Genomic DNA, 11,237 nt, shown 5'->3' with positions numbered 1-11,237 from the left:
ACAACATTCATTATGCGATGAATGTTAGATATATCCTGATCACACAACAAGATCACTTAATGAATGCTATAGACAGAATGAGATACACCTCGATGACGCATCAAATTCTCTCATTTATGCTTTGTTGTTTTTTGTTTTTTGGGTCTGAATTGCGCCAAAGCCGCCAGCAAAAACAAGACAGAACTACAAGCAAGATGCAGGCAAACTAGAATCAAGCCCACAACCAAAAAGAACTAAACTAATGACTGATGGGTGAGCTCCGCCGGAGGACAAGGAAGGCCATCAGAAACCAATGGAGCAATGGTCCGTTAACTTGATTTTCCGTTGCGTTTCAGAAATATAATTGGGTCGGGGATTTCGGGTAGATGTAGATTCTTTTTGATGTTTGTGTAAATTATATTCGTGAGTGAGTGAGTGAGATTTGATATGAGGGATGAAAGCGGGGAGAAATAGAGCAGCAGCAGGGAAATGAAAGGGACCACAAGGACAGTGACAATGACAAGATAGAGAAAAAGTTGTGGACGGGTTTGGGGCTTTCTGACCCCCGACCCTTCATTTCCTACATTTCCATCCTTTCTTCTGGCAGCCTTTTCCATGTTTTGCTTCTCATAATCCAAACATTGCTATCTTTACCATTCCTATTTCATTATTAAACCTCTCTCTCTCTACTGTCCACTGACCCCTCTCTCTCTGTGGTGGCCCTCCCTCCAGCAACCATTTTAATTCTAAGAGAGTAGCTTCTCCTAACCAAACCAGTCCTTTCATTACAAATTCACTCCAAGTCTTCTATGCAAATGATCCCAACTAACACAACAACTAACAGAGCATGTGCTACCAGAAGAAAAAAAAACCACTGACATTACATGTGTCTCCAAATGATGCATTTTGTGTTCCATGTACGTGCAGAGAGGGAGTGAAGGAAGAAGAATTATGGGCATAGATTAGCTTCATGCATAGGTGGCGAGCCCACTGTCTTTCCAATCCCTACCTTATTGGGCTTTTCTATTGTGTTCTTCCCTTATAAATTGTTTCATATATTTATGAAAGCAAACATTTGTGCCCTTTAAGGATTTGGGTTTAGCCCAAGAAGCCTTTGGATGAGTTAAGCCGAGTCAAGAGTTCAAGTTGGGCCTTCATTGATTGAAGTGTTTACAATACTGTTTGGATTACGCATTCCACTGGAGATCATTTCATCTTATTTTGCCATGTTCAATAAACGCTTCATACTTATATTTCTGTGCATACATTCAACGTAAGCATCAAACTCACGGGAAACAAACACCAAGCCATGTGTGATGATGGGATGCATCCCTACCACAGATAAAGAAATTAATGCCGTGGGACAGTACTCAAGATGGTGACAGGGCTTCAGATGTACCCTTATAGTAAAAAAACCCGAACTCATCCGACGCTTGTATAATCTCAATTAACTCTTTGTTTAATGGTATTTTTTTTTTCCTACTTAATATTGAAAAAAGTCTTAAGTTCGAATCCCTTATACTCATTATGAGAAAAATAATTGATGAGCTTATCACTCATATATAGGTCGTGGGAGAAATATAGTGGCTGACGGATAACGTCTGAATGTGAGGCTTTCATTAGCTGTGTGATAAAACATATGTCAAATGAGTACTACCTTTAGCTAATTATCTTTAGAACCTACATGTTCTATTATCCAGAAACCACATTTTTTCTTTTTTCCATGAACCTTCTAGCTGACATTGACCTACAGGCAATGCAATGATGCAAGCTTGAGCAGGAACCACATTTCACATTTGGTTAGATAACCATACGAAAACGAAAACAGAAAAAAGCCAAAGAGCAATTGCCAATTTGCATTAATAAGTATCCAACACGGTAGAAGAAGCATTGATTGCAATCAAACCCAACTGACAGACAGAATCTTAAAGATGGTCACTGCATTAAAATGTTTTTGGAATTCAGCCCGACCGCAGTAAACAGTGGACCATCAACCATCCACCATTTGTTAAGTAGAAGACTGAGCATATAAATGGATGGCAGCAGCCACAAATCGGGAAGCTTTCAAGTGTTTGCACCCTATTATATTATTTTCCTGGTTTTCCGTTTCTAGGAACTGACCTAACTTTCCTACTAATCAGTCTTTTTGGTTTTTAAGAAATGTCGACTCATTGATATATACCATGGGATATCTGTCGGGTTTGTACGTTTGTATGTAAAATTTATAAAACGTATTTTTGAAAGGGAAAATTAAATTACTCGGTTGGACTATTAAGGATTGTTGGTATGAAATTTATCTTTGTATTTTCTAAACTCAGAATAGGTTTGGAAGTGTCATTTAGATGTAGGGTTGAAGCAAATATGCTGTCTTTGATTTCAAAAAATAGCTCAGCAAGTTCCCGAATTCCAGAACTGTGACTTATTACGTGTGAGGCATTTGATCCAATGATAAGACATTTCATTTTTCATGCACTCATGCTAGGAACATAATTTTCAAGTCTGATATGATTTTATTCCATTAATCTTCTATGATTTAGGTCAATTAGAATCCCTTTAGAAGTGCAATCTTAGTGAGCCATATTTTTCAATATCTTTTATTTCTTTCATTAATAAATCATGACTTATCTTTTAAGTAATCCTTACTTGTTCGTTCTTTTTATTTTCTAGTACATTATTAATCATGTTAAGGTGATTTATTTGTGTTTGTTCTTTATAATTTTTTATCAGCCTATTCACCCTCCTCTAGGCATTTCTTAGCTATCCTACAAGTATTTTTAGGGATTCATGAAATTGTTGATGAAAAGATAAATCAGAAATGCATGAATTTCAAGTGAGTCACTATATTTAGTCATCTTAAATTCAAAATGTTATATTGTATATAGTTATTCTAAGTTTATATGATTTCACCGATATTTCAGTTACGATATTTTCGTTCAATTCGCAACTTTAAATGGTGATAATATCGCGATATAAACTTTCAAAAATTAAACAATTTAAACTCACTCACGCTTTCTCACACAGTGAGGTTCAAACCCCTCTCCACTTCGAAATTTTGCAGCCACTTAACCACCACGCTGCTCATACCTCTGTGATTATAAATTATGGAATTTAGTATATATATTACTTGCGAGACTTTCAAAAATTAAACAATTTAAACTCATTCACTCGCACACAGTGGGGTTCGAACTCCTCTCCACTCCGAAATTTGCAGGCACTTAACCACCACGCTGCTCATAGCTTTGTGAATATAAACTATGGAATCTAGTATATATAATACTTGCGAGCTGCTTTTCAAGTTTCAACTTTTCAACCATTCACCACGTTTCAACTTACTCATTTACCCCACCATTCAACCACTCACCTAACTAATTAGTTGTAGTCATATTTCTATACATATAGTTAGGTAATCCTATTTCTATATATACAAATGAAATCAAATAGTCTCATGCCGTCCCTTATTTCTCAACATCTCTCCAAAACAAAACATAATGCTCATATTTTTCTCAACATCTATCAACCTCAATTTCCCCACAAGTTTATAGTAAGTTATTCTCATTCATTATTGTTATCTATTCCAAATTTTTGGTAGTATTATATTTTAAATTGTGTCATTAATTAAGAGATTTTCTATTAAACCCCGCACTTATCTATTCCAAATTTTTGGTAGTATTATATTTTAAATTGTGTCATTTGTTTGTGTTTTTTTCATTAATTAATTACTTAATCAATGGCATGTGGTTTTTAATTTTTCTATTCTTTATTTGGTCACTTACATGTGTATTTATTGTCTCTAAATTCATTATTAAAGACTTTATATGCTTCCATCACATTTTGTTACACGTGTTTCATTATTGTTTTCTTGTCGGTCCATGCAGATTCTATTTGGCCTTTACACAAAGGGTTCCATATTTAAGGTAAGTTTACAAACTTATATATATGTTATTGTAATTTATACATCAACAAAAAATTTGTGTGAACTGGTGCATGTGAGAAGATGATTCATTATCTATAAGATGATTATACTCGTAGAGAAAGACTATACTCGTAGAGAAAGAGGCAAGGCGATTTTGTTAAGTCAAGAAGATGATTCGTTATCTATAACTTCAGACTCTGTTGGAGTGGGAAGTAATAACTATGATTATACTCATAACCAACCATTTCCCTACCCTTCATATCTCATTCCTTCTGGGAAGGAATCGAGCAGCTCATGGAAAGAATCTGAAACTCAATCTTCAAATGATTTTGCTCATGGACAACGTCAACCAATCTCAGATCCATATGGGTGACATGTTAAAAATTACATGCAAAACTATTTTAGAGATTTATCATTTGATGACAACTCTTCACAATACACTTACTCTACACATAGAGATGATGAAGATAGTGAACAATTTGAACCTCATAGGAACTCTATGTGGTACTAAGTCACTTATGTATCTTACCATGCAATGTATAAAATGTAAAATATTGTAGTAAATCGTTACATATAAATGATTGTGGTGTGTTTAATTTGCTTTCATTAATTACTACATATTTTCTACACTCACAGTGTTTGTCAGCTCGCTATATAATCAACTTAAATTAGTTAAATCCATCATTCAATGCATTTCCTTCCAATTTTTTGTGATAAACTAATATATAATTGACTAAATAAGCATCCTCCAAATTTTCAATAAAAATTCCCAAGTCTTTCTTACAATTTCCGTAGTTTTTATTCAATTTTTATCGATATCGATAATATCTCGATATTTCCATTGAAATTTTCGTGTTTTTGGACTACCTATATTTCCGATATCACAGATATTTTAAACCTTGCAACCAACACATATAAGTTAACCTAATACCTCTATTCTTCATATAGATAGTTTTGCAACTAGTAATCAATATCAATTGTGCTTTGACTTGTGAAAGTTGCTATATATGCATGGAAAATGTTAATTTGGATAGTATTGCAAATTTAGTGTACTAGCCATCAGGGGCGGAGCCATATTGGGACCAATGTGATCTCGGGCCCCCACTCAAGTTTTTATATATTTTAAAAGTAATATACTGTTATGCATTTCTATATGTATATTATTTCAAATACTTTACGTTTTGATATGTATCCACATGTACTGTGGCGGATCTATTAAGGCATAATGAGGTGCTTCAAATTGCCCATTTGCTCAGTTGGTGGTGGTGCACTTCAGGTGTACTGATTACCTTATTTTCATTTTCAGCATTTAAGTAAATGTCTTTGTCCTTTTACTTTCATTTATTTTTATATTACTCCATTTACTTAAGTTTACAATGTAAATAAGGAAGTACCCCCTATTTGGATTCAAATAAAAATACTAGAAAATCAAATTCACACCAAATCAAAATATGAAAAATCGGTAGCAAAATATGATTTAGGCTAAAAATGATGGCTCATTAAGTCAATATATACTTTATACTAAAATCCCATAAAATCAAGTTTTCTTATTTGATGTGTAAGGAATAAAAGCAGCCAAAAATTATATTGAGAAAATGATTATTTCAAAAACCATTTTTCATACTTAGTCAATATTTTTACATAAAACATTTTTTCATGTATGATATGAATGCATGAAGGGACCTAAGGTTTTTTTAGTTTGTGAAATTTTGATTTGTTCTTTCTATTGGATTTAATGGGGGAAATAACTTTAAAAATATTTTCTAAATTACTACTCTTTGTCTATCTCTTACAATTTTTTTTGCTTAAAATATATTTGTCTATCCCTTTGTCGAGGACAATTATGATTGCAACCAATAAACAATATAATTCTTGACACATGTGATATATATACTATTTTTCGTATGTATTGTGAGTACGAACTTTTGATTCTTTATAATTTGTAAGAAGCCCCTACACACATGAAATTGACTTCGCCACTGCTAGCCATAGCTTCAATCCTGATCAATTTGAGCTTTTTACATCTATTTATAGGGATTTGAAGTTTCTGAAGTGGTGAATTGGATAAAGAAAAATGCATTCAGATAACCATCTCCAAAATGGTTATTAAAAAAAACAAAGAGAATCACTTCGATCAAATTCAATCTACAATGCCATACAAAACATATAACAATTTTCTTTGTGGGTCAGAATCAAAATAGAAACATTGTTTATGGGGGTGACCAATATGAACTTGCCCCAAAAAAACTTACAAATATTTAATTCTACAACATTCCAATCCCCAACAAAATAATCCAAATCCCACTTCTTAATCATCTAATTAACCACTTTGTTACATAGAAACCAGAGGTTTCTGAAGCATCTTCCTCTCAGATTTCTCATCACCCTCCAAACTAATCACCCACTTGGACATATCCAACTCCACCGAATCAACTTCCCTCCCTCCAAACTCAAACACAAATCCTCTTTTTTGATACCGCACGATCCTTGGACTATTCAACACCCCCGTTGACCTCGACTTGTTCAGCCTCACCACCGAAGGCACCTTCACCACTACCCCTGCACCCTTCCGCACCTGATTATTCCCGCTCCACGCCTTGATCTCATTCACCGACCCAATTGACTTTGACTTCGCCACACGTCGATCAATCATCGCCTCCCCCTCACCCTCGTACTCTGCGCCCAACACACTCGATACCTTCCCGTTCAGCTTCCTCCTGCTCCCTCCTCTCACAAACTTCGCATTTCCAACCTCTTCGTATTCGCGACTTTCACCACGACGATGCTGCTGATGCTTCCCGTTCTCCACGCGCTTCATGTTCACGCGCCGTTTCAGGCTACTCCAGATGGGCGGCGCGTGGATTCTCTTGATCACCACCTTCAGACACTCGACGACCTCGGTCATCGTCGGCCGCTTCTCCGCTTTGGATCTCACGCACTTCGCGGCCAATACTGCCACGTGGCTGATCACAGCGGGGTCAGCCGGAGGTCCGATTCTCTGGTCGCAGATTCCGGCGAAGTCCCCGCTCTTTATGATCGGCACGGCCCAGTCCACCACCGACGGCGGGCTGTAGTTCACGTCAATGGCGTTTCTCCCGCTCAAAATCTCCAGCAAGAGAATTCCGAAGCTGAAGACGTCGCTCTTGGCGCTCAGATCCCCCGGCGCAAGATAGCCCGGGTCGAGGTACCCTAACGTCCCCGCCGGTGGCGTGCACTTTATGCGAACGTCCTCCACGTGTCCCCTCAGCGCCAGCCCTAGGTCGCCGAGCCTCGCGTTCCAGTCCTTGTCGATCAAAACGTTGGACGATTTGATGTCGCGGTGGATGACGGGCGGGCTGGACGAGTGGAGCGCCTGAACCGCTTTTGCCACGTGTAACCCGAACCGGATCCTCCGGGTCCAACCGGGCGGTCTGGAGTTCAAGTGGAGGAGGTCGTAGAGAGAGCCGTTGGGCATGTACTCGACGACGATCAATTTAGTGTCGTTTGCCGAATCGGAGCAGAACCCGATGAGATTTACGAGCCTGGGGTGGTGAACTCTGGAGAGAATCTCGATCTCGTTCTCCGCGTTGTGAAGGCTCGCCGACGACGACGTTGTTTGGGAGGATTTGGTTTTTTTAACGGCGGCGACTAGACTGCCGCCGTCGAGAACGGCCTTGTAGACGCTGCCGTGGCTTCCTTTGCCCAGAAAACTGTCGGCGGCGAAGCCATTTGTTGCGGCGACGAGGTCGTCGTAGTGAAAGTGCCTGATCTTGATCGGCTTGTTATTGGGTTTGGTTTTGGGTTTTCTTCTGCGGTCCCAGTTGTACGGATCGCAGGTTGCGATCGCCGACTCTGCATTGCAAGAGAGGTAGCCCATTGAGCTTAGTTTCTCAGTGTCAATTAATCGAACACCGAAGAGGCAAGGAGAGCTGGGCTTGGGTGGTCGATTCTGTGGTGGGTTCTTCGAGATGGTGAGAGTGAAGAGAGAGAGGTTGAGATTGAAAGGAAAAAGGAGGAGTTAAAGGAAAAGGTGGTAGGGGGAGGTGGTGGTGGAGAGCCGCAAAAGCCATTAGTGCAAAAGAGAGAATGGGGGTTGGTTTTTTTTTGGGTGCTTAAAGTCTTCTTCGGTGGTGAGGTAATGTGTTTTACAGCTTTTGTTTCTGTGGTAAAGAAAGGGAAGATGTGAAAACAATCAAAGGTGTTTGCAAAATTTTGAACTTTGGCAAAAGTGGGTTTTGAACAAAATCATTTTAAAATTATTATTTTATTGTTTTTTACATGCAGAAGAGAAGAGTGTAACTTTTGATAGGCATTTCTTGGGGTTGTTGGTCTTTAAAGAAATTGGGCCTTGTGGTGGACCCATAAATTTTTTGCTTCATCATCATTCAGAAGTTATATAACACTACGATAGTACAGTTATGTAATATATTTTATACGCGTGTTATAATATAAATATACGATGGTAGTGTTTATTTTCTCCCTTTTTAAGAAATAATATCTATAAACATCCATAGCAATCTATAATCTCTCATCATCATGGCTGTCCCACTTTGAAAATCATCAACTTTTATTCAGAGAACCCTCATCATGAATTGGAATTGGTTTTGTAATTAAGTAATTAACAGATACAATAAAGGAATATATCATTGACTGATAACCCATGAAAGTTGAAAGTTCAAACAAATGCAGCCAAATGCCATCATTTCATTTGAGCATCTTTGTAATTAATGAATTTTGTTGGTGGCATTCTTTGGTTTTGTTTGATAGCATATATTATTATAGGCAGGCAGTGACGGATTACTGGGACATAAAAAAAATAAACTTCCAAATGTATGTGTTCCAATGGATGGCATTTGCATCCAAAGAGCATGGATGACAAGTGGACCCAGATTTTTTGTTGGGCAGGATCGGTGAGACAAAGCTCACATTGTAATAAATTTTTCTCTACATTTGCATCGTCATGTATACGAGTGAGTGAGCGTGTAGTAGGTAAAGGGCTGGCGGTGACAAAACGATAGTACAAAGTAGGTTTCTAGGGTTGGGACATGTGCTTTACGTGCACAATTTATGTAAGAGTAGGTAATCAATAACGTAATTCATGGGACAAAGGAGAAAAAAAAGTGAAGCAACTTCTATTATCAGCCACCTATTGGGGACGTCGGTGCCCCGTCACCAAGGCGTGCAATTGAAGAAAACTTACTTATGACATGTATCTCCGTTCTCTAGTCGATGAGAGATATAGAAAGAAAGATTTTTTTAGGAGTTATGGTTGCTGAATTTCGTACCCAATTGAGCTTTAGTCTCTCAACTTTCAAAATGGCTTTCACCATCCCTCAACTCGACTTTCGTTTGTAACAAAAGTCCTGGAATAACATGTCACTTTTCGTTGACCAAATCAAAAATATATATATATGTTACTTTTTTTCGTCAAAATGAGGGATAAATTGGTCATTTTAAGTGTTTAGGTAAAAAAAACAGCAGCCCAGCCTCCTCCCCCAAGCGACCTCCTCCACCGACGACGACCCCCCAGCCACCTCCAGCCATAAACCCACCCCAAATTGCGCGACCCTCCTCTCCCTCCCCTCTCTGTCTCCATGTTTCTGTCTCTTTCTCTTTGATAGGATTGTTACCTATGATACCTCACCCAAATCGCCATTGAAGTTGAGATAGGGAAAGCAAAAATTGAACGAAAAAAGATAGAGAAACTCCTAATCCTATGAGAGAAGAAGACGAAGAGCAGAGAGGGTTGGGGAGTTGAGTTTACCTTTTTTTTATTGTTTAATTTTTAAATTTAAATTAACTTAGAAAACAAAAAAATGACTAAACACTTAAAAAGGACCAACCCCTCATTTTGACTTTAAAAAGTAACAGAAGTTACTCCATGACTTTTGTTACAAATGAAGGTGGAAGCCATTTTGAAAGTTAGAAGGACTAAAGCTTAAGTGGGTACAAAATTCAGGGATCATAGCTCCTAAAAATCTTAGAAAGAAATAGTGTATACATTTGTTTTATGTAAGTTTTCTCGGCATTGGTCAAGTGAAAGATGTTTTATGTGACTTCGGATGATAGTAAGTCAAATGCCCAAATGGTGAAGTTGAGTTCTACTAGTTTTGCAATTTCGTTAATGATCAGATTAAATTACTTGTAATTTCCTTGTTTTTTTATAGAAAGAATCTCGAAAGTAATAGTAACCACTTGAGTTACAAATTATTATCAAAATATTTATCACTAAGTAAAAACTCCCCAACAATGAATTGCTCTTTCATGGTGGATCAATGTTTATAGATTCCTTCATTGATAGTAATGATATAATTTCACCACAAAATAAAACAGAAAAATCACTGAAATGAACTTATGACTCAAGTAATTAAAAGTATTTACCCTTACACTTGTGCTCTTAAGTTCGACTCTCACTTTTTATTATTGCTTGTATAGAAAAAACAAACGACCTCACTTTTGATCAGGAACTTGGGCGCACTAATTAGAAATTGATTGGATCTTTTATATAAAGCGTAGATAAGAACAAAAGAGAAACAGAGAAACATAAACGTGATTGAGAGGCATGATGTGGTTGGCTTTAACGGCACTCCAAAACGTGGAGTCAAATACTCTGAGTTTGGGACTTGGGCTTCGTTTTGACCCCGAAAGCCATTTGAATTTCACAACCTGAGAGCAACAGTAAGTTGGACTTCAACTTCAAGACAACCAAACATGGGGAGCATTTGATTTGGTTTGATTTTTATTTTTCTATTCTGGAAGATTTGATGGTGGGGGCCATGACATGCATGGTGGGCCAAATGGAAAATGCCATGCCATTATTTTCTTTAACTTCATCTTATCCCACTTCAACTTAGTCACACTTATAAATCATGATTTTATCTTGTCTAAAGATTTGCCTCCCAATAATGTTCAAATGATTTGTGAGTTTTTTTTATCTTATCTTATCAAAACTTAGCAGGTGCAACTTGTAAATCTACCTAAGAAAGCAAACAAATGAATAGCCAAAAATAAAGTAGAACAAATTGAAATTCAAAAGCAAAAATAGGATCATTCCTGAAATTCAAAAGTAAAGGACTAGCTATATTCCCATTTATCCCTTCTCCTTCTACTTTCTTTCATTTTGCGCAACGTGGTTTGATAATCAAAATTGTCTATCTCTGTCGAAAATCAACCAAATAAAAAATAATTGAGTATTAACTTTAACAAATATTACCTCGAAAATGAGCGCTTAGTTAAATGATTTTCAATTTCTTTCATTTTTTTACATGAAAAGAATAACTCGAAAATGAGCAGTTTTGATTATCATACAACATTGCATAATAAGAAGAGAATGGAGAAGGTGTGACAGAAATGTAGCAACCATTCA

The 11,237-nt window shown here is 37.2% G+C and overlaps 1 protein-coding gene across 1 annotated transcript; it reads right to left on the bottom strand.

Annotated features, from left to right (window-relative positions):
• Positions 1 to 6,021: 6,021 nt before the first annotated feature.
• LOC103319604 (Protein kinase superfamily protein) lies at positions 6,022 to 8,168 on the bottom strand. The gene has a single exon (XM_008221161.3). It carries the CDS (start codon positions 7,746 to 7,748, stop codon positions 6,225 to 6,227), a length of 1,524 nt encoding a protein of 507 aa, XP_008219383.2. The 5' UTR covers positions 7,749 to 8,168; the 3' UTR covers positions 6,022 to 6,224.
• Positions 8,169 to 11,237: the final 3,069 nt, after the last annotated feature.

This window comes from Prunus mume, linkage group LG2 (assembly GCF_029339155.1).
Source record: "Prunus mume cultivar Tortuosa linkage group LG2, ASM2933915v1, whole genome shotgun sequence".
Classification (NCBI taxonomy): Eukaryota; Viridiplantae; Streptophyta; class Magnoliopsida; order Rosales; family Rosaceae; genus Prunus; species Prunus mume.
Note: the sequence above shows the minus strand (reverse complement) of the source record. Positions and strands in the feature narration are given on the sequence as shown.